The 23,363-nt window shown below is 34.4% G+C and overlaps 3 protein-coding genes and 1 non-coding gene across 8 annotated transcripts; 2 read left to right on the plus strand and 2 right to left on the minus strand.

Annotated features, from left to right (window-relative positions):
• Positions 1–1,180: 1,180 nt before the first annotated feature.
• LOC129885447 (probable LRR receptor-like serine/threonine-protein kinase At2g16250) lies at positions 1,181–8,370 on the plus strand. Its single transcript, XM_055959723.1, has 4 exons — positions 1,181–3,481; positions 5,346–5,474; positions 6,841–6,863; positions 7,285–8,370. The coding sequence occupies exons 1-4, from the start codon at positions 1,611–1,613 to the stop codon at positions 7,902–7,904; spliced, it is 2,643 nt and encodes an 880-aa protein (XP_055815698.1). The 5' UTR covers positions 1,181–1,610; the 3' UTR covers positions 7,905–8,370.
• A 558-nt stretch (positions 8,371–8,928) lies between these two features.
• On the minus strand, positions 8,929–9,000 carry TRNAQ-CUG (transfer RNA glutamine (anticodon CUG)). Its single transcript has one exon. It is a non-coding gene; the product is annotated as a tRNA-Gln (tRNA).
• Positions 9,001–10,756: 1,756 nt separating this feature from the next.
• LOC129885448 (AP-3 complex subunit sigma-like) lies at positions 10,757–14,930 on the minus strand. 5 transcript variants are annotated; one of them, XM_055959727.1, is made up of 8 exons: positions 14,684–14,930; positions 14,557–14,599; positions 13,826–13,887; positions 13,513–13,609; positions 12,704–12,774; positions 12,045–12,136; positions 11,878–11,956; positions 10,757–10,994 (listed from the first exon to the last, which is right to left on the minus strand). In XM_055959727.1, the coding sequence occupies exons 1-7, from the start codon at positions 14,750–14,752 to the stop codon at positions 11,893–11,895; spliced, it is 498 nt and encodes a 165-aa protein (XP_055815702.1). In that variant the 5' UTR covers positions 14,753–14,930; the 3' UTR covers positions 10,757–10,994; positions 11,878–11,892. The 5 variants fall into 5 exon arrangements, with proteins under 5 accessions (XP_055815702.1, XP_055815701.1, XP_055815700.1 ...); XM_055959726.1 differs by having other exon boundaries at positions 10,757–11,002; XM_055959725.1 differs by lacking the exon at positions 10,757–10,994 and adding an exon at positions 11,408–11,654.
• A 651-nt stretch (positions 14,931–15,581) lies between these two features.
• Positions 15,582–19,310, plus strand: LOC129887496 (transcription termination factor MTERF2, chloroplastic). Its single transcript, XM_055962614.1, has 7 exons — positions 15,582–15,603; positions 15,681–16,461; positions 17,134–17,542; positions 17,737–17,952; positions 18,208–18,315; positions 18,573–18,847; positions 18,927–19,310. Exons 1-7 carry the CDS (start codon positions 15,582–15,584, stop codon positions 19,240–19,242), a joined length of 2,127 nt encoding a protein of 708 aa, XP_055818589.1. The 3' UTR covers positions 19,243–19,310.
• Positions 19,311–23,363: the final 4,053 nt, after the last annotated feature.

Genomic DNA, 23,363 nt, shown 5'->3' on the forward strand with positions numbered 1-23,363 from the left:
TGTGCAATTGACTAGCAAAGAAAATTGCTTCTACGTACCTTCTTTTGAATATTTCTATATGTATAAGATATTATTAGTATTATATAATTACGATATTTTTTGATAAAATGAAGTTATAGTTATCTAATAAACGAGTACATGTTTATCTAATAGATGAGTATATGTAAGCTGAAATTGAACAAATTATGATTATTGATCATTTTGTAAAATACGGAAATTGAATATTTTTTCTTCTTTTTAATGAGGTTCTTAATTACTTTATATTTCTAGGAGAATAGTTTAACAACAATTATAAAAAAAACGTAATAGTGTAAAGTAGCCTTTAATTTATGTCTTTAGATATTTTTTTTAAAAATGTATCATTCCCTATCAATTTACTTAACATGAGCCAGATAGAGCATACTATATAACTAAATTGACATCAAAAATTAAATAATAATAATAATAATTATATCTAAAATCCAATCATCGATAATAATGAAATGATCAGATAAAATCAGAACAAAAGAGTAACCCATGTCGTATTTTTTTTTTTTAATAAAAAAATACAGTGTTTTATTATTTACTTGAGATAAACCCAAGCACGTCCAAAGATGTTTCATTTGTTTATTTAAAAAAATATATGATGAAATCTGTCTCACACATGTTTCGATTCATTCAACACTTTTTCCACCACAAAAGAAAACAACTCTTATTCAGCACTATTAAAAAAAATCATAAATAATAACTATGCTTTAAATAAAATTTGCCTAAATATCATCGAATTTTCGACAAAAAATCATATAGAAGAGAAAGTAATTAAAAGAAATCCCATAAAAGTTGCGGAATAATACTACCAGATACTCTTCACTATTTATCGACCAAAATAAAAGGAGGAAAAGAGTAATAATTACAGAAATAATTAGAAGACAGATTCTAGTGAGAGAAAAAAAATACACCCAAATTAAGTAATTAAATTATTATTATTCTAATTTAGAATTAAAGTAGTTGTTTTTAGCTTAGCTGTTTTTTTGCCACTTTTCCGGTGGTCAACTAAACCCCTCACCCACCACCCCGGCGCACCAGCGTCCCCGGCGGCGAAAAAGGTAACTTTTTGTCAGCATTATTTCCAAAACGGGTAAATCATTTACCATAAAAAAGCTTTCTTTTTTGTGTTCTTCTGTTAATTTTCAAGATTACAGTGATCACAGAGAGTTAGAGAGAGAGAGAGAAGTGGCTTGACTCAATATTTTCTCTCTCTACATCTACTATTTCTCCTCTTTTATTCATTCACATCACTTTCTCTCTAAAAAAAAAAAAAAAAGAAACCATTTTTTTAATCTTCTCTCTTACCCATCAAACTGAAGAAACTGAAAGAAAGAGTTGGTAGAGAGAAACAGTAGGGATTAGCATTTAGCACTCTTCTTTATCAAGAGCAAAAGAATCAAAGCAAAAGCTTTTGTGATTGACTCAAAAAGGTAAGCCCTTTAATTTTCTAACACAGAATGTATATTCCCTTTTATTTCAAGAATCACTTTGATACAGAAGGGATATAACAAACTAGAGATGCCCATGTATATTTATTTGAGAAATGATGAGAATTTTCAAAGTTAAATGAAGGTAGAGCAAGAATGGTGTATCAACAGGGCAGAGTGGTTTTCTTTTGTTTTGTGTTTTTCTTGCTGTTTGATTCTACATTTGAGCAAAGGGTAAGTTCTTTAGCTGAGAAATTTGCTTTGCTTCAACTGAGATCTTCTTTAGGGTTAAGAGCCAAAGAATGGCCTATAAAGGGTAACCCTTGTTTTAACTGGGAAGGGATTCGTTGCAAGAATGGTCGAGTTACTGAGATCAACATATCTGGTTTTAAACGTACTCGAGTTGGGGGTCAAACCCCTCAATTCTCAGTTGATGCCCTTCAAAATTTGACTCTTTTGGAATCTTTTAATGCTTCCAATTTTGTACTTCCTGGTCCTATTCCTGAATGGTTTGGTCTTAGGCTTGTGTCTCTACGGATACTTGATCTTAGGTCATGTTTCATCATTGGTCCTATTCCTCCAACCCTTGGCAATTTGACTAGTTTAGTTACTCTCAATTTGTCCAACAATGGTCTCACTGGACAAGTGCCTCCAAGTTTGGGTCAATTGTCACACCTATCGACTCTTGATCTTTCGAATAATAAGCTTGTTGGGGCAATTCCTGATACCTTTGTTTCTCTTAAGAACCTTACCTTGCTTGATTTGTCCTCAAATTTCTTCAGTGGAGCTATTCTTCCAGAAATTGGGACTTTGCTTCAGTTGAAATCCTTGAATCTGTCTGACAACAGCTTTTCTACTTCAATACCCACCCAACTCGGTAACCTTTCTAATCTGGTTGATCTTGACCTCAGCTCCAATAATCTAAGGGAAGGGGTCCCTGAATTAGGAGGATTGCGGAACTTGCAGAGCATGGCAGTTGAGAATAATAGGCTGTCTGGATCGTTGCCTGATGCTTTGTGGTTGATGCCTGGTTTGCGATTCCTAGATGTCTCTGCGAATAACCTCACTGGTATTCTGCCAAATGTTAGCGCCGTTGTCAATGCCACTGGTGCAGTGTTTAATCTTTCTCAGAATACGTTTTATGGAAATTTGCCATCTTTAAACAGAAGCTTCAGTTTTCTAGATCTATCAGGAAACTATTTTGAAGGCAAACTCCCAGATTATGCACTGCGCAACGTGTCAATTAATAGCAATTGCCTCCAAAATGTGACAAGTCAAAGGAATAGGAGTGAATGTTCTTCTTTTTATAGCAAGCGTGGCTTGCTGTTTGATAATTTTGGAGAACCAAATGCCACAGAGCCTCTTCCAGCTTCCAAATCCAACAAAAAGAGTCACAGAAATGTAATTATATTGGCGGCTGTTCTGGGTGGAGTTGGATTACTTGCACTTGTCTTTATCTGTATATTGCTGCTGATTTTTTGCACCCGCAAACGAGGTGCCACGAATCAAAGAGCCACTGAGGTTGGACCTGGTCCTGCCAGTTCAAGTCCACCACCTCCTGCACCTGGAGTATCATTGAATTTGTCAAGTTTAGGAGATGCATTTACCTACCAGCAGATTCTTCAAGCCACAGGTGAGTTCAACAATGCAAATCTGATGAAGCATGGTCATTCAGGTGACCTCTTCCGTGGTACCCTAGAAGGCGGGGCACTTATAGTTGTCAAAAAAATCAATATGCAGTCTGCAAGGAATGAAACATACTCGTCAGAATTGGACTTCTTCAGCAAGGTTTCTCACTCCAGATTAGTCCCTTTTATGGGACACTGTTTGGAGAATGAGAATGAGAAGTTCGTGGTATACAAGTATATGCCAAATGGAGATCTCTCCAGTTCTTTGTTTCGAAAAAACAATTCAGATGATGATAGTTTGCAGTCATTGGATTGGATAACAAGGCTTAAAATTGCAATTGGAGCTGCTGAGGGTTTGTCTTATCTTCATCATGAATGTAACCCGCCTCTAGTGCACAGGTATCAAGGACTTGTTATATTGCATTTATCTTACTTCCATGTGCCACCACTTTTATGGTTAATCTGAGAAATTTTTAATAGTAATGCTAGACTTATGTGATTTACTATAGATTCCCATATTTGCAAGTTCACTATATTTCACTGTCATAATTACCAGTCTTCATTTAAACATGTTGATCATATATCTTGGAAGAGTTGCCGCTACTCTTTCTATGTATATTCTTTGGTTGTACATAATTGGTGACTCTTGGGTAGACTCAAGGTAATAAAGGATATATCTGTTAGTTTAATAGTTCGGAGGATGACTTGATGACTTGGAGAGCGCCCTTTTTGGTTAGTACATGTTGGGAGAAACTAGGAAAAATGCATTGAATGAAAGCTATCAAATATCAGTGTATTCGTGTCTCTCTATTAGGCGGTACAAGATTCCCATAGAAGGCTCGCCTTAAATTCTCAACCAAAAATTCAGTGCAGCAAGACAGTATGCATGTTAAAGGTGCTTTGCAACTTTATGGATTGTGCACATGTGGTCGACTGAAACTCATCTAAAACCTGCTTCAGCTGTTAGTTTCTCGGGATTTATAAAAGGCGGCAATGCATGGCTGATGGTTTTCTGATTTGCTATCAGTTGATCTGTAATGTTTATTACCTCGTTAGACTATTATTATGCAGAGTTCATCACATAAGGAATAACCTCCACAATATCTTGGACCTGGAGCTTGAATCTATCAACTCGAGGGCCTTCACTTACTATTTTTATGAGCTACACCTGCATGCAATAAATTTAAGATTTGCTCAGTAAACCTAAAACTTGTCCTTTTAGGGCTTAGCAATGTAACGTCAAGAGCCATGCACTTATAAAATTGTTGTAAGCTCAGCTTCTATAGTTTCATGCATGGCTGCGATATCTCTAATCTAGGCAGTTTCAAATGTGTTAGATTCGGTATGAGGGATGTGGCCTTAGATCTTGACGGCATTATATTTCTACTGTGCAGGGATATTGTGAATGCACAAATAGAAATTTACTTCTCAAACTAAGAACAGTTATGTTTTTTGTTTTTTTAAATTATTGAACCTTCTCCATACATCAATCTTTTTTTTTTTGGATAACCGTGGTGCCCGGGCTAGCTTGTGCACACCTCGACACAATACATCAATCTTAATCAACTAAAAGTAGTCAGCATATGATACTCCTTTTATCTTTTGTACCTTTTATTCCATGGAGCCCTTTTTAATGTCAACTTGGATATTTTAAAGATATTGTTGTGTGCTTTTTTCTCCTCCTTTCTACCAAACTTCTTCATTAGTTTATGCCAGTCAGTGAACTATCTTGTTTCTCTAAAACTTTTTCCTCTGGATGTTTTTGGTTCAATCAATATTATTTCACCGGGCAACCCTTAGGGATTTGGTTTAGTGGCAAGAGCACAACGTATTATGTGCAGGTTAAGCTCTCATTATCGGTTTGAATCCTACCATAGACTAAAGCTTGGTATTTAAGTGAAGAAAGATAGAAGGGTGGGCCCATTATCCACCGAGTTTGGGTCGTGCACCGTTGGAGTTGGGGGGATTTCTCAGTTATAAACAAAAGATCCTTTCATGGGGCATCTAATAGACTTTCTTGAACCGAATATCCATTCCAGAAGGAATTATCAAAAGGAGATGCTTCTCTAAGTGTCCGCATAGTTTTTCTGCTGCAGTTCACCATGAAATTCTCAATGATTTAATTGCATGAATTAGTTTCTTGGATTCAACTCTTTCCTCCACAACCTACCCCTCACCCAAAAAAAAACTTTATTTCTGTCAGAATTATGCTAGTGCACCACGTAGTGACATCTTCTTTTTCCTTTGCCTACTATTCTTGCAGAGATGTTCAAGCAAGCAGCATACTTCTTGATGATAAGTTCGAAGTACGGTTAGGGAGTCTAAATGAGGCCTGTGCACAAGAAGGAGAGAGCCATCAAAACCGAATTTCCAGGCTGCTCAGATTCCCACAGTAAGTACTTGTTGATCCTTTTTGTTCTGATAATGATGTAACTTTTGGTAATTCTAAGTTCTAACCATCCTTTTCTTTTCGAAGGCAAACTACTAATACTACTAGGTTGTTATGTAGTGGTCAATAATTTTGTTTCGATTTTTGTCTCCATGATGGATCTTAAAATCAGGCAGTTTTATTGTTAATATGTCTGCATCTCCAATTTGATGTTATAGAAACTACTTTGGCTTGGTTGCTAAATTGGATTTGAGTTCCATAGTTTTGCTGCCAGCTCAAGTCTTTCTGGTATTTATTAGCACTGGTATAAATGAGAATCCTGACGATCATGCAGCAACGTTACTCCTAACCTTATCATCTCGTTATCTGTTCTTGTACAAAAGGGCTTTAGCTTTGTTTCTAAAATATGAGAAATTGTAATATAGGCCCTAACTAGTTCAGTTCTGATGATAGTAATCTTGCAGTTGCATATAATATTATTTCTTAGTATTCAAGTTACAAGAAATATTGTAAAGATTAGTGAGTCTAGTCTGAAAGACCATCACCCACTCGTTAATACTTGTTCTATCCCTCAGTAAATTATTCCTTTTCTATGTTATATGAATCTTTTTGTCTTGATTTACCTATGCCAAGCGGTTGTCACATGGGTATCGTGGTTTGAGTAGATTCTTGAAATACTTTAAATATTAGCAAAAAACTGTATGTACCCTTACCAGATACTTAATAGTCATGAATGGAATATGTATGCGTAGCCGAATCCATGTAACATAGTCATTTGATGTACATGTTTTCACTAATGGAGAATTTGGTGGTTATGCTATTTGGTAGGGAATGCATAGTTCTTATTCTTTTAACTTTCCATCCTGTGCTGAAGTAAGTTTAACTATTACTTACTTCTCATTGTCTAGCTTTAACTATTACCTATTCTCGTTATGCCTACACATTGAATGAAGGAAATTATTAAATTTTGTATTGTGGGTAAACACTTCTGGAACGACTTAGATATAATGGCATGTGAAAAATTGGTTTGAAGTCCTATGTTAGATGCCAAAGGTTTTAGGTCTTCTATTATTTTAATCTTCATGGCTTCTGTTAAAACTTTCTAGGTTCTCTTATTTTAGAAATTGAGTTTACGGCCACTGATCATATGATTACATTCAATCGTAATCCAGAAAGCTTTAGAAGTTTTTGTTTTATAGTTACACTTTTCCATATGTATTTCCTGTGTTACGAGTGGTTATCACTGTTTTTCTAGCTTTTCATCAATGCTTGTTGCATGATTTCAAAAGTTTTTGTTATATTCTTTCAACCCGTACTGTTTTATAGTTTATACTGCTTGTTGACATAGTTCTCCCTTTCTTATTTGCAGGACATCGGAACAAGGTGCATCAGGTATGTGCAATTTTGTTTAGTTCTACTTCCCTTAAATAGAATTTTTGTGGATATTCTTTAATATTTATTGAATTGGTCTAAGTAATGATTCAAAATTATTTCTGTAACATTTGTTTATTGGTGGGTAAAATCTCCTTACATTGGTCTAGGCAACAAATCAAAACAGTAGATTCTCATTAGAAGTAAGAATAGGTGAAACTCTTAGGTGGAGATTTACGATATAAAGCTGATTCCAAAGAGCGTAAAGGGCTGGACAATCGCTAATAATTTATATTGAACTGTACTGCCTAAAGAGCTGGGATTTTGATGGCGATGTTTTGCTTTACTTTTTTCAAAAGTATACTTTGTTGCTTAAACTATCACTAGGGAATACTTCACAGTGTATTTTCTCTTTCTAATATTCTTTTTCCAAAATGGACAGGTACACCTAGTGCCACTTGTGCGTATGATGTCTACTGTTTTGGAAAGGTTTTGCTTGAGCTAGTAACTGGCAAGCTGGGTATCAGTGCATCCAATGACGCCAGCATGAAGGAGTGGTTGGATGGTACATTAAAGTACATTAGTATATATGATAAAGAACTTGTCACAAACATCGTGGATCCTTCCCTAATCATAGATGAAGATTTATTAGAGGAAGTATGGGCGATGGCTATTGTTGCCAGATCGTGCCTCAATCCCAAACCGTCAAGGAGACCCTTAATGAGATACATCCTTAAAGCTTTGGAAAACCCTTTGAAGGTAGTTAGGGAAGAACACACTAGCTCAGCAAGACTTAGAGCAACTTCATCGAGAAGTTCATGGAACGCTGCACTGTTTGGCAGCTGGCGTAGCTCCTCAGATGTAGCAGCCGTACCCGCAGCAGCTTCAGCACATAAGTTGGAAGGAACAAGTAGTTTGAAGCAATCCGGAACCACAGGCTCTCAAGGAAGTGGCCCGAATGGGGACAACGGTCATTCCTCATCAACTAGACGACAGTCGAAAGAGATTTTCCCGGAGCCATTGGAGGAGCAGGATGTAGAGAGAGAACCACATGAAGAGTAGAAGGGAGGGTGATTGTCATTAATTCTTTGTTAATAATGCAGCAGAGACCTGCATTAAGGTTGCATTTTTGTTTGGGCACCTTGTACATTCTCCGTTTTCGGAGTGCTTGAGTTTGCAAGCCATTATCTTGCCCTGATCAAAGGAAACTTTGAAAATGGAGATGCATAGTTTACCTGGTACAGCAAACATCAAATTGTTTATTGGGGTTTTGGGATTTTAAGTATTTTTTTCTTTTTCTGGGGATAGAGTCGGAAAACAGGATTTAGCTGTGGTAGTGGTTCTTTTTGTTAATTTGTTTTGGGGGGCTTATGTTTGGTTCGAAAATCCAATTCTTTTCTTATAATTCTTCTCTTTTACTAGTCTCTCCATGGAATGTAAATTATACAGAACCTTTCATTTTCCAAATGGAGGAGAGGAAAAAAAAAAAGAGTATCCCAATGGTCTTTCCTTTTTTATTGTTACTGAATTTGTTTTGCTTCTTACAACTGAAGTCAAAAGGCTTGCCTTCTATTTATTATTTGTCTCGTCCCAACTTCTGTCGTAACATTGTTCTTATTCCCAATTCAAGCAGTGATTCTGGCTTCAAAGGTCGTATTCTGGCAGTCAATGAAGTGGGTAAAAACCATAAGAGATCATTGTCCAAATCTAACAAAACATATCCAGTGTAATTCTATAAGTGAAGTCTTAGAATGTACGTAGATCTTACCCCAATTTGGAAGGTAGATTTGTCCAAATCTAAACAGAGAAAAACACAAAAGGTAATGTTTTTCGTGTACTCGAGCTCTACAGTTGGTCTGCGCTTTACAATGAAAACATTATTCAAACAATTAGTTCACATAAATAAAAATACGAAAGTACGAACTCCGAAACATCGTCTGATTTTATTTTTCTTTCTGTTTGTTGAGAATGGATAGAAAAGTCGTATACGATACCAATTTAGTTTGTTTTTTTATGCTATTATTAAATTCAATTTAGTTTGTTTTTCTTCTATTATTAAAGAAAATCATAGAGTAAAAAAAAGTAAAGGTCCCACCGAGACTTGAACTCGGGTTACTGGATTCAGAGTCCAATGTCCTGACCACTAGACCATGGGACCAACTTGGCATGTACCTTTCAAGTGATTAATAATAACTTAAAAAGAATATTTGAGTAAACTAGGAAACTCCATTATTTTACTAAGTTAAAACAATCCCGTCCTTTTCTTATATTATTACTTTCATTCAAGTTATTAATTGGGATGGTGGTATAACTTTTACGAGCTAAATATTCAAATTGTATGCATCATTGACCTTCATAGCATGGGCAACTTCACAATCAGATGCAAATTTAAGATTTAAAGTTTATAAGTTGCTAAAATAGCCTCGAAATTAATATACATTAATAACTGAATTCACGTTCAAATACTTATGTAAATATAGGTGGTTGAGCAAAAACTATTGAGTTACCACTAGACTATAACCATTGATTTGTTGCTTCAGTTTTATATGATTTAACAACGATTCGTCACTTATCCCAGTGTGACTCAGAAATCTCAATCCATATGTTAGATATGGAGAAACCTAGAGTAAGTTAAATAGACAATTTAATATTCAAGAATTGCACGTGTTATTCTAGATTAAGCAGATCTAATTTAGGAAATTATCGGCATGCTAAGAAAAAAGACATTATGATCCATTGAAATCCTCACATTTATTTGGAAGATACTTATTTCAGACGGATCACTCTAATAGGATGATAAATTATTGAATGCTGGCCATATAGATAGAGTCAATACTAAATGTTATTCACTATTTGATGTTGCAGACTCAGTGTCCAGTTCACCAATGACCCCAGCAATTCCATCAACTTTAATGTCTTAAAGAGAAAAAGAAAATGAATGGCATGGAAGGTTTGGGCAGTGCATTGCTGCTCTTTCAGACTTTGGCCAAGAACCGACAGTAGATGACAATAATTGATGTTGCCTGTGTTAAGGTTTGCTGAAATTTTTCCAGACAGCTGGACCATAAGCTATAAATTGCCCCTATAATTTTGGTTGTACTCCGTATATTTGAGCAGGTGTTGAGGTAATTTGAAGACAGTTCTGTGTGTGTGTATATATGGGGATGGTTGGGGAAAGGGATACGGTGGGATTCGAACTCCTCCACTAGGGTGAAGGTGTGGGCAGCTTTCCAACTGAGCTACTCACATTTCAGAATGTACACAGGAACAAGATTTTACTCTAGCTATTTTTATTTTTTAAAAAGGTGGTGTTTGACTACGCGCATGTACCTCAACTTTTCTACAGAGTACATGTTATCTCCCACCGTCACTCATATTGGATAACATAACTCTGCTCACCAAGGTTTAGATAGATGGAAAGAATTCATTGTGGTTTTTGCTTGTATTGGGATTTGAACCATACCATCTTACAGTTAAACACTAAGCCATACTTTTGGATACAAGGTCTAATTTTAACCTACCCCCTATTAAACAGAGAAAACATTATCTCTAATGCAACACTTTGGCAACAGAAAAAAGGCCAAATCTTAAGACCAAGGACTTGATCATAGTTTTGTTCAAGCACCAAACCTGGAACCTGTATCTGTTTAACATTTGCCAGCAACTCTATAGGGAAACGATAGAAAGATGCAAGTTTTACTAATGACCAGCCTGGAGCTATGCCATCTGCTACTCAGGTGTGGAACTTCTGGAGTCGAAATTGAGGACAATGGAGTTGCAATGAAAAACATTGTTGGTTTAGTGTCATCAGCTTGGCATAGAGTAGTTCTATCTTTGGCTAATATGCTAACTTTCACTCAAAAAATGAGAAAGGAAGAGAAAAATATGAGGAACAACTCTCAACTTAACTTTACCAAAATCACTAACTGTATCAATGAATTCATAATTTTTTCAATCTGTTCCATCTGGAGATTTTCATTAAATGCAAGCATACCCTATTTCTCTCAGAACTTGAAGGTAGCAACACAAACTTTAAACAAGCTAAAGAAGTTGCAAGGCCCTAGAAAAAACTGTTAAGAAATCATAAATTCGATGATAACTTACTGCTATTCTACTCATCCGGAATGGCTACAGGTGCTCGCTTAAATCTGCCTGCATCACTAGCAGTGTTAGTAGTCAGATGCTAATTGAGCTTGTGCAGAGAATTACAAAAGGTAGATGCGTTTTGGGATCGCTGGAATTATAGAAACAACTGGAAGAAATAGAACACGAAGATCGAGTGTGGGATTAAAAGAAGCTAGTAGACTGATCACTAACTGACATGATATACTAATTAAAAGGCATACAATTGAATGCTCTCAAAAGTTTAATTTCTTGAAACTATTTATCAAGAAATAAGAGTTTAGTTTATTGAAACTAGGGGAAAGGAAGAAGCATCCTTTGTAGCCAAAGCAGCAAAAAATATGCAAAGAGCCTTGTGGCACCATAACATCTATAAGGTCTTGAGATAAATTTCCCTTTCCTCAAATAAGCAAAGAGTAAAAGTAAAAAAGGAGACTTCCAAATTGATTAGTCAACTCAAAATCATTTATGCAATAATGATTTGACTAAGTGCACATGTCCCTAGAGTCTCGTTTTCATGTATATTTGCAGCTTCTGATATGCCGAAAGCTTGCAGTCAAATGCAAAGTAATAGATACAACTAGTTGAAAGGAAATATTACAATGAAAGAAGCACATCTTCTATTCACTTCAAGAAACTTTTATTTTTCCTTTTTCCTCCAAATGGGATAAAACTTGGAATGTCACAACTCTGTAGAGAAAAGACGAATAGTTCACTTGCAAGCACTGTAGCTCTCCGAAAACTCTTGTGCAGAAATTTCAAGCACCAAAAAAAATTAACAGTTCAACAACTTGGTTGACAAATACAGTGCCCAGTTCATTGATCATTTGCCAGCACTATTAGAAACCAAATTTGGTAGCACTGTTCTATATTACTCGCTGACGGATTATCTGAATTGTCCAACAGAACTTACCATAGTCAACATGCACTATCGACCTTGCCAGCCAGTTATTGATGGGATTGCCATGATTGAATTTTCAGCCCTTTCCATCCTGAACAAAAATAGCTTATAGCATCTTGACCTATGTCTGGTGAGTAATAAACAAAATTGAAAAGAAACATAGTGAGTTTGGACAGCACTTAGAGATTTCTTCAACAGCCTTCACCACTTCTGAGGAACTTGTCTCAAGAACTTGACCTCCCAAAATGATCTCGTCTAATATAGCATGCACCTGCAAAACTTCAATACATCAGCAAAATCTCAAAACAATTTTAGTTTTAATTGTGGAAGCAGAATGTCAACACAAATAAGATCTTATCTACAGGTCAAACACTCTTTCTTGTCTTTGATTAGTTACGCTTATTCCTAAGAAGCATAATAGTTTCTCAAATTCATTTAGTAAAACCTGTCAACTGAACTCAAAAGAAGTAAACTCCACGTTGAAATTTCACCACCCCTCATTTCTTATATTTCAAACTCTTGGTGTACCAAAAGAATTAACTTGCTCTAATAGACTTGAGCATCCCTTTGTTTCCAGAATGGCCCACTTAACATTAATCAATTAGCACTGCTTTTTAGATCTTCAGGGGACAGTCGACTTAGTCCAGTTGAGATATTTGGCAATTAAGGTACCTCATGTCTTAATTATTATGTATCCCCCAAAGATGAAGTAAACAATGAACCACAACACAAGTGGTTCTTTATTATATCAAGTACTACAAAGCCCAAAGGAATCAGGTCACCTACATGCCTTTAGTGATACATACTTCATGATGCTAAATCAAGAGAGAAGACAAACCTTGTTGAAATTGAATACTATATCAAGTTCACGTACATTGCTGAAACACTTGTCCATTGTCTCCACAAAAACTGAAACTCAAAAATATTGTCAACATCATTCAAGTTAGCAAATCTTGGAAAAAGATGACATACACATTGAAGTAAAAGAAAATGACCTGAATATGTTCTGCTCTTTCAAATTAAGTTCTTAAATCGTGTTCAGGTAACTTACATCAGAAGCACAAATACACACTTATTATAAGTAAAAACTTGGAAAAAGTTTAGCAGTGACCACCAATTCATTCCTGTCACTCCTATGGAGACCTGTGGCATAGTACAGCTCGAAAATAATTAATAGCAGCACTCCTGCCAAATTTTAGATTTTGGAAGTGGTACTGCATAAGCAACCAAGGATCTCAGACTACCATAAGACATATTGATGCTCAAACTTGCATATTTCTCTCATATCGCATATTATACTATTTTAATAAAAGATACACGTGTAGTAAATTATCATTTGCTAAGTTTCTTTTCAAAAAAAGTAAGACTTTTCATTCAATTTTAATATTTTGGAACCAGCAGATACGGCAAGGCGACAAGCAAGAAATCGTTAGGAAGCCTCAGTCACAAGCTTGTTTCATTGCAAGAGTTTTGTGCCTGAACTCCCAGTACAAAGGAAGAAAAAGAAAAATTACTTTAAAAATCTATCAAAGAAGAGCTTTTTGATTTACTTATAAGTAATGTAACCTTTTGATAATGAATCACAGTTCTTCTATTAATCGGTATAATGTGTTATAGACAGCAAGTTCAGAGCTTGAGTAGATATACCTTGCATGAGATCAAGCATTGCAAGCTCATTCTCTGAGCTGTCAAATATGAATAAAACATGTAGTGTGGCATAAGTCTTGTACACAAGAAGAGTATCCTGTATGTAAGGAGGCACAAGAAGTGAATCTCTCTAACTATTCAGGTTAAGCAGAATGTCAGCAATGGTTAGCATAATGTAACTACGAAGGACAATATTGATCAACCCTTTCCTATGTTTTACATGTACTATGAGGAATGATAAAAAACACAACAAAAACTAGAAAACCAAACCCAGAGAGATATGGAGATCGATAGCCAAGAGGAAAACACATACTGGTCCAAAGAGAGAGTCAACCTTGACAAAGTTGCTTACATTCTCTGCTCTACTGGATAAAACTGCACTTGAACACAAAATGTCACAACTAATGATTTATAAGACAATCAACAGTAAGCCGATCACCATACTGAACAACAAAAAAGTAAATCTTCACATCACTAGGTTTAATATAAATGTTCTAAACCACTAGGTGATTTCCTACCTGTCCTAGCTTTGGTTGGATAGAGTCCGTCGCGGAGCCATAATTTTTATTAAGGGGTGTCAAAATATAAAGTAAAAAAATACATGTTGTTATTAGGGATAGAACACACAACCTCAAGCAATTTTTACGACCCTTAACCACTATACTAAAAGTTTCAACTTGTGTCAAGAGGTGTAAACTAAATTTTGACATATATATACAATACGTAATTTTCCAATGAAGGGGTGTCACCCCTTGCCCGAGGGTGGCTCCGCCCTGAATAGAGTTACCCGGTACCTGTTGGTTCTAATGGAGGTGACAGATATTCCGTGGAATTAGCATATGCGGGCATAGTTATAGGGTAAATATGGGGGAAAAACATTTTTCAAAGCCCACAATAACAAAAATGAAATGGGTTTCTCGGATTTAGCCTAAGAATACATAATTGGCAGCAACATACGGATCAAGATCCAATCTTTATCCTCACAGAACAAAAAGAATTTGACAATCTAAAACAAAAGAAAAGGAAATCAAACGTAAATACAACCTCCATATAGTCTTCTAATCATCTCTTGCTGCTTCTCTGCGGGCTAACCTTACATTTCAAGTAACAATTGATTTTAAGAAAGAATCAATTGTTAATCTTTTTGTTCTTGTTTGTTAGGGAGACTTACATGATAATCGTAGAATTTGACAAGACGGGGCTTTCCCTTATCATTCATCAAGATCACTCCCTTTATCATCTTCGATTGTTTATTTGATTCCAATTGCTTGTGTCCTCTCTGAATGCTTCTAATTCTTGGCTAGTTTGCAAGAACGCGGCTTGCTTTGTGTTTGGTACTCTTTTTATGTTTGTTTCGATTATTACAATTAGACACACCCAAATGTGGTGAAATGCAGATGCGACCACCAATATTAAGACACTTAAAATGAGATAGAGAAAATACTTATTATGTCCCAATTTATACGGTAGAATTGGTTGAACAAAAAATTTGAAAAAGAAAACAAAATTATTAAATTTATGAATTAAAATTAATTTTAAATATTTGAATTTGTATGTTCCTTAAATATTAGTGATTATGTCCCAGTTATGTGGTAGAATTTAGTTTAACACAAAGTTTAAAAAGGAAAAAAAATCAAAAGGTATAACATAAATCTTAAATATTTGAGCGCATCTACATAATCTTGTTGAAGGTAACATATAAAATTTTACATTTTATTTTTATTTTTAAGGAGAATAAAAGAGGTTTTGTCTAACCTCTATATTACAAAACTAGAAATGAAAAATTCATCCTTACCCTCATCATATTAGCTTACAAAAAGAAAGTTCTAAAATGAATAACTTCTAGTTATATATAAAATTGATATTTTTTTAAAATATAATTTTTTTAAAAAAAAAGGTGTGGCCTATTAGGACAAATGAATATTACTAAAAAAAATGAAAGTATTACTACTAATTATTAGAAATGATTCAAAAGAATTCTCCAAACTATGAAGAAATTATCATCTAAATTAATACCATTATCACTTTATTTTCCCATATTATTTACGGCCTAAACTATGTGAGGGCAAATGCAATTTATCTATGTTTCCGGTGCTTAAGTATAGTTATGTCTAACTTCTTGGTTTTAGTGAATAATCAAAACCCCTTCTTCTTTTCTCAATAGTGAGATATTTGCAGAGCTTTATCCAAATTCAAGTTTCCTCCATTGAAGATGCTCTGCGAGCTTCATCACCATCACTTCTCCTTCACTCCACAATCCATAAACCAACATCAAACTACTCTACCCAACATTGTATACTTCTCTCCAAAACGCCGTCGTCGTTCTTTTCCCATTTTCTCCACCCACCATCAACCCCACCTTAAAAATCAAGAAATAGATACCAACACCACCTCTACGTCGAATGATGAAAAGGGTGTCACACGAAAACACAATTCTAAATCCTCTGCTGTTCTCCTCCGCTACCTCAAACCGGAAGAATACCAAGAACCCTTACCCGGTTCAGCTGAACTGGAAAAACAAGACTATGCTGTACTGGAAGAAGATAAAGAGAAGGTTCTTGAAATGTCACTGATAAGGAAAAGAACCCCTCAATTTCCAGGTTCTATATATGTTCAATCTCCTACTGACACTGATGTGAACACTTCACTGCCCCCAATTTCATCTTTGTTTGATTCAAAAAAAGGAAGTGACTTTGATGATGATGAGATGCTAATTAAGGCACTTGAGATAAGGAGGAAAGTGACAGTGGAGATTTTTAAAGAAGCAATGAGAAAGGGAAGGTTTAGTATTACCTATTCGACGAATTTGGTTTCCAAGTTGCCTGATTTTATAGATTATGTGATGATTCATGCTGCTTCAATGAAGCAAATGCCTGAGTTCTCGGGTTCATCATTCAATGTTCGCGCCAGAGCCTTCATAGATAACTCTGGTGTCGTGCCAATTGTGAGGTACAAAGGAATATGCACATTGGATTTTGTTTTCACACATTTTTCTCACTACATAGTTGCATTGTTAATACAAAGGTTGATTCCTAGAATAAATTTCTGCAATACTAGTAATATAACTTTCATTTTCGGTTACAAGACTCTATAACTTATACTTGCTTATGCATGGACCTTGGGATAGAAAGATTAATACATTGGCTATATTAAGATTAGTTAATTTATTGACCTTTATGCGTTTATGCTTCTACTGAGTCGAGGGTCTCCAGGAAACAGCCGTCCTACATTGGTAGGAGTAAGGTCTGCGTACATTCTATCCTCCCCAGATCCCATGTTGTGGGATTTCACTGGGTTGTTGTTGTTGTTGTTGTAATTTATTGACCTAAATTTGGAAGTGTATGTGTCAAAATTCATGTATTATTGTTGAATAGCAATTCATGCATTTAGGGACGGAACTAGCAGCTTGAATTCTCAACTCTGCATAAAGGGCAAGAACTAGTTTTTTTTAGGGGAAGTTCTTGTAAAGTGGCAAAGGAGGTTCAAAATCACCTTTATGTCATAGATTCACGTCTCAGATGTGATATTTTTGAATCCTTGTATGAATTCCTTGCTCTCCACTGCATGCGTTGTAGTATTGCATAGCTAGTTTGGAACCAAACTACCCTGTGTTTCTTGCAGGTGGTTAAAACACAATGAATTGTCATACCCTCAAATAGCAAACCTCATTTGCAACTCCAGAGGAGATCTCGAATCAATAAGACATTTGGCTGAGTGGTTGAAGTCAATTCATGTGAAAGGGAGATTTATTGGGCTTGTAATGATTAGAGCTAAGGGGAATGTATTGGGTCGAAGCTTGGAGGAATTGGACGAAATAGTTGGATATTTGGAGTACAAGGGTGTGAAGAGAGATTGGATAGGTTATATTGTAGGCCGATGTCCTGAAATATTGTCCTTCAGCATGGAAGAACTAGAGTCTCGTACAAATTTCTATTTTGATATGGGAATGGATGAGAAGGATTTTGGAACCATGGTGTATGACTATCCTAAGGTGCTTGGGTACTTCTCTATGGAAGAGATGAACCAAAAGGTGCCTGATTTAACCTATTTCTACTGTTCTTTACGTAAATGGGCTATCTTGTTTTTTCCCATGCTTGGCGCAAAAAGCACTGAAGAATGACCTTGTTAGTGGTTATGACATGCCACTTGGTTGATTTGAACTTTAGAATGAAAGCTTATATTCCAACTTTTCTTCTTGTTGAAACTTGATTCTTGGTCATCCAGGTTGCATATCTAAAGGAGTTTGGCCTCAGCAACGAAGAAGTTGGAAGATTATTAGCTTTTAAGCCCCATTTGATGGGTTGTGGTATTGAAGAGAAGTTCAAGCCTCTTGTCAAGTACTTTTACTACCTAGGGATTTCAAAAGATGGTATGAGAAAAATTCTTGTTACCAGGCCAGTGTTGTTCTGTGTTGATTTCAAGACCACCATTGTGTCTAAGGTATGTTATTAATTTTGGCATGTGTGGATCTACATTAGGTATCGGAGCATGAAATTACAAGTACTTGAATCTCACTTGATGAGGCAACTCAAGTCTTTTCACTTTGATTTGAAGTTTTTGTTAACTCAAACTTCTGCAGTTCATTTTATCCCTTCAAATCAGAAAAAATGTCACTAGAATTTCTGTTTGTTTTAAAATATCTCCTTTCCCTTTTTCGTTTTCCCTGTTAATGACTTACCGTCTCGATTGTTGAAGGTTCAATTTTTACGAGACATAGGTGTCCAACAAGATGCTATTGGCAATGTGCTTGTCAGGTTTCCCAGGTTACTCACTTTCAGCCTCTACAAGAAGATACGTCCAGTGGTCGGTTTGTTTCCCTTTTCCTGACTGAGTGACTGTTTGTGTTTCATCTGAATTCTCTAAACATTGTCGGTTTCCTCTGTCCTAGTAGAATTTGGTGATAGTGCAATCCCTATAACACGAACCTAAGACTTGATTTATGAATCAAAGCAACTATACAGCTCTATCTCATTTCTGTTATATCGTTGGTTACATCTGCTACTAGACCGCTTGCTACTTCAAGAGTTGGAGCAAAACTGATACAGGCTATCTTATTATAGGTCATATTCCTTTTGACAAAAGCTGGTGTCTCTCAGAGGAACATTGGAAAGGTGATAGCTCTAGGACCAGAGCTTCTGGGATGCAGCATTGCTAATAAATTGGATCACAATGTGAAGTATTTTCTTTCCCTGGGCATAACTCTCAGACAACTAGGTGAAATGGTTGCTGATTTTCCAATGTTACTGACATACAATATAGATATCCTTCGGCCCAAGTATCGTTATTTGCGAAGGATGATGGTTCGGCCTTTGCAGGATCTTATTGAATTTCCAAGGTAAATGGCATTCAATGAAACTGTCCTTCCAATATTGCTATTCCGCTATTCTACTGAAAGTGACATCTATTTTTCACAGGTTTTTTAGCTATTCACTTGATGACAGAATAATTCCTAGACACAAGATTTTGGTGGAGAACCGTCTAAACTTCAAGCTTCGGTATATGTTGGCAAGCACAGATGATGAATTTAAACAGAGGGTTGAGGCTGCCGTTGAACGACGCTTAAGATTTGAATCTGGAGTCATAGATGATAAGCAGGCACACACTGAAATTGATGGCTCCATTGAGAAGTTGCCTTTTGATTTTGAAACAACTGAGATACCAGAGGAAAAGACAGATCTTTGTTCTGATTACAGAGATTTACCTACTGCACATACTCAGAATTCTGCATAACAAACCGAAAGAATGCATATAGAATTGTCTCAATGTTTCTATCTCAGGAGCTCGGCCAGTTTAAGTGACTTTCATACTGCACAATACCCTTAACCAAACACACGATAAACTGATCTTGTATGTTGTTTCGGAATTATTATTCTTATTCTGTCTACCAAATGACTCGTAAAATAATAAACTTGGAATAAAAAGAAAAATTGTATAATAAGAATTACTATTAGTTGTATTCACATAAAACAATGAAAAAGAATTTACCTAGAACCTCACTTAAATAATGTTCAAATTAAGGCAAAACTATCTATTACATATTTTACAACTTTTTAAGAGTTAGTTATCTGCACATTTAAACCACCCCAAATTAAGGCTTTCATGTGAATCAACTTTTTGTCTCTCTCTTCAACCTCCCACCCACGTCCTCGACCACTGTTCTACCTCTTCCTTCCTTCTCTCCGCCACGATTTTCACCATCAAATCTCTAAATATCATATTTGGAAAAGCGGGCATTACATATTCAGGTTTGTATCAATTTAATCATTACTCAAATCCACAATTCGGTAAGGACACGATGAGTACGATCCTAATCAGGTATTGATGCATCCTACATGAAATCCATGGCGGCACTGCAGCAACACTCGAATTTCACCTCTGACAGCAAATTCTGCTAGGGAAATAGGACATTCGATGAATTTTGCGGTGTGTTCGACTGCGTAATTAAACTTCGGAAGCGACTTGAGAACCTTCTTTTATTAGCCGGAGGTGATGAAAAAGCGAAATATCTGGTGGCTCTGGCGGAGATCCGTCAGATCCAGGCGCGGCCAACAACGACGACAAATCAGAAGGTGAAGCAAACATTGTCGTGGTGAGATGTCGGACTGGTTAGGAATAGAACCGAAAAGTTTTGATAAGCGGAGATTTACGCATGTGTCTGACACACTATTTATGTATCTGACACATTAATGAGTTAAGATTATATGTATCTAGTTTATCATTGAGTTAAGATTATATATATCTAGTATTTATTAATGTATCTGATTAAATGTATATGTATGTAATAAAATATATGTATGTATTAAAAATTTACGCATGTATCTATCACATTATTGATATATCTGACACATTATTAAGTTAAGATTGTATGTACCTGATTTAGTGTATATGTATCTGACAAAATATACGCTTGTATCTAAATAATAGTTCATGAATATGCATTAAGAAGTCTAAACTTTACTAAATCGCCAAAAAGGAAGGATTTTAATTGTTTTGATTTTTTTAAGAGTTGTGATATGTCATATCCTCTAAAGTTGTTACAAGCACGATTTTCTCCTTAATTAGTGACTTTAAGTTATATCCCTGAATTAGACACACTCCTTAATTAATGACTTTCAATTATATTCCTTAATTAGACGCACTAATTGATATATATCTGAACGTCCAAAGTATTATAAGGAACGTAATATTACAAACTAAAATGAATCTAAATAATTAGCTCTTAAAATAGTAGAATTTGTGTAAGCTTAAACTCTACCAACAGGAAAAATAGTAGAATGGTAAAAGTTCAGACAAAAACTAACCCCTTTGACCATAACAAACACTATTTTCCATAATAAGACAATAAAACACTAAGAATGTGCTCGGTATGGGGGGAAATATTTTTTAATTTAAATTTTTTTATGTTTGAAATATTTTTTCTTGAAAAATATTTTTTTTTTGAAGTGAGGAAATTTAAACAATAAACATTGGCGAAATTTCAGCCACCCAAATTAAACACTAATTGTCAACAAAGATAATAAATAATAATAATTAAGAGCTTGTTTAGATTAATTTATTTTAAGTGACATGAGCTTTTAATTTATTTTTTTAGTATTTGTATAAATGAAAAGTACTTTTAGGCTTTATCTATAAATTAAAATTCCTAATTTATAACTTTAGATTTATAAGTCAAAAATTATAAACCGATTCAAAAATGTTCTAAAAGGCCGAACAAGAATATTGAAATGTACTGTAATAGTTTCTGGACAGGGGCGACTTAAAAATGAGGCTAGTAAAGATTTGCTTTTAGTCCCCAACATGTTTAAGCCCCCAACATTTTTTAATAGTGAACTTTATGAATTAAATTTCACTTAAAATGATATTGCAGATAGTAAAAAAGGAAAAAAATACAAAATTTATATATATATATTTTTAAAAAAAGCTATTTCCAAAGGAGAGGTGTCTTCAAGGGAAGGCGGACTCTAAAACTGCGGACCAGACACTTTTATAAAAAAAAAATTAGAATTTTGAACTAAACGCTCAGATCTTCATGGTAATAAATAAAATTTCTATAACAATATCTAAGATAATGTATTAGAAACAAATGGCTAACATGTTATTAACTTTATGTCTTTTAAGAATAATACACTAAGAACAGGTAATATATAAAACAAAAAATACAAGTCCAATTGTTATTATTACTAGCAGAAAGTAAGATAAAAAAATCACAGAAAAAATATCCAGATTAGACTAACCAACCATCGATTTTCAGACTCACATACGAGAATAACTATTACTTTATACAGAAAGAAGTATTACATTCAATCAACCAAAAAGCTCAACAGAATTTATTGACTCAAAAAACTCAGTGACTTTACTACTACATTCAATCTACAAGGAAGTTCAGCATAATTTATTAAAAAATAGATACAAAACTCAAATTAAACCAACTAAAATCAGCTATAAAATTGAATTCCTTTCGGGTACTGAAAAATATGCCCGCCGTAATAACGAGACCAGGCACCGGTGCAACAACGAAAACAGGCACCCACGTAGCAACGAAAACAGGCACCGATGAAAATAATGACGAAATTGACTAGTGAAGTAGACGACCGGTCTCCATTTCCTTCCATGCTTATTTTGTCATTTTTCTTGTATAACCAATGTCATTTGATTTACGAAACCCATTTTGCTACCCCTCTCACATTTATGCTTCCCTTTCAATACATCTTTTAAACATAACTAAAAAATATACTAAATATGTGTATAACAGAAAATTAAATATTGATATAAGACAATTAAGAAAATAAAAAAATGTCAAAAAATAGATAATTGAAATGATATTTTTAGATTCAGACATAATATACCAATATTATAAATAACGATATTATAAATAACAATATTAAACATAGTTTTTATAATATGAAGCCGTAATATTATAACAATATCAAGTCGTAATATTATAACAGTTTATAATATGAAACTTCATATTATAAATAACAAGATAAAAGCTTAAAAGTGATTATTTTGTCATAGAGAACCACGGAGAAAGTTAAAACTAAGAATATGATGAGGTGATTAAAAATTAAAATTGTAAATGAGTTGTTTTGAACTCTTTATGTGGCAATTTTTTAGAATATGAATAGTTACTCTAATTGATATGTCTTTCTTTTAATAATGTTTTTATTGCTATTATTTTATAGGAGTAACTAGCGAACTTATTCACGCTAGCTATATATATATAATAATTTTTAAATATATAATATTTATATTCAGATTAGTATCGAATATATAAAATAATATTGATATTTCTCTTCATCTGCAACATAATATATTTTTTCATCTTTTTTCAAAGTACAAAATAGAATTTTTTTTTGCATCTTTTTAAGTGCAAACTATTCATATATATATAGTAAAACAAAATATTTATTGTACTAAAGTAAATAGAATAAGAGGTCATATTTTGAAATAACAATATACTATTCTATGTTAATATATTTTTATATTTTAATTTTCTCTATCTTTTGTAAGAGTACTTAATTTTATATACAATTCTAATTTCGTAAAAAAGTTTGAATTTCTTCATTATGTCTTTATCATTACTTTCGGTTATTATAATTTTTTAAACATTAATTAAATATTTTTAAACATTATGAAAATAAAACACACAAAAGCTATAAAAAATATTTAAGAGTGGAAGTTACAAGTAATATGAAGAGCTATGAGTTATTAAAAATATTACTAATTATGCATTGATTTTATTTATAATAATAAATTAATGAATGTGAAAATAAGTGGAGGGGGAAATAAAAAATGATCGGTGATTATAAGAGATGTGTCGCCTTATTATTTCAAAAACTTCAATTATATAA

The sequence above is a fragment of the Solanum dulcamara genome, chromosome 4 (genome assembly GCF_947179165.1).
Source record: "Solanum dulcamara chromosome 4, daSolDulc1.2, whole genome shotgun sequence".
NCBI classification, from domain to species: Eukaryota; Viridiplantae; Streptophyta; class Magnoliopsida; order Solanales; family Solanaceae; genus Solanum; species Solanum dulcamara.

Coding starts and splice junctions, on each gene's coding strand:
- LOC129885447 (XM_055959723.1), top strand. CDS start 1,611: ATGGTGTATCAACAGGGCAGAGTGGTTTTCTTTTGTTTTGTGTTTTTC. Junction 3,482..5,345: donor AACCCGCCTCTAGTGCACAG/GTATCAAGGACT, acceptor CTATTCTTGCAG/AGATGTTCAAGCAAGCAGCA. Junction 5,475..6,840: donor AGGCTGCTCAGATTCCCACA/GTAAGTACTTGT, acceptor TCTTATTTGCAG/GACATCGGAACAAGGTGCAT.
- LOC129885448 (XM_055959727.1), bottom strand. CDS start 14,752: ATGATAAAGGGAGTGATCTTGATGAATGATAAGGGAAAGCCCCGTCTT. Junction 13,610..13,825: donor TTGACTCTCTCTTTGGACCA/GTATGTGTTTTC, acceptor CCTTACATACAG/GATACTCTTCTTGTGTACAA. Junction 12,775..13,512: donor AATGCTTGATCTCATGCAAG/GTATATCTACTC, acceptor TTTGAGTTTCAG/TTTTTGTGGAGACAATGGAC.
- LOC129887496 (XM_055962614.1), top strand. CDS start 15,582: ATGCAATTTATCTATGTTTCCG. Junction 15,604..15,680: donor GCAATTTATCTATGTTTCCG/GTGCTTAAGTAT, acceptor CTCAATAGTGAG/ATATTTGCAGAGCTTTATCC. Junction 17,953..18,207: donor AGACCACCATTGTGTCTAAG/GTATGTTATTAA, acceptor CGATTGTTGAAG/GTTCAATTTTTACGAGACAT.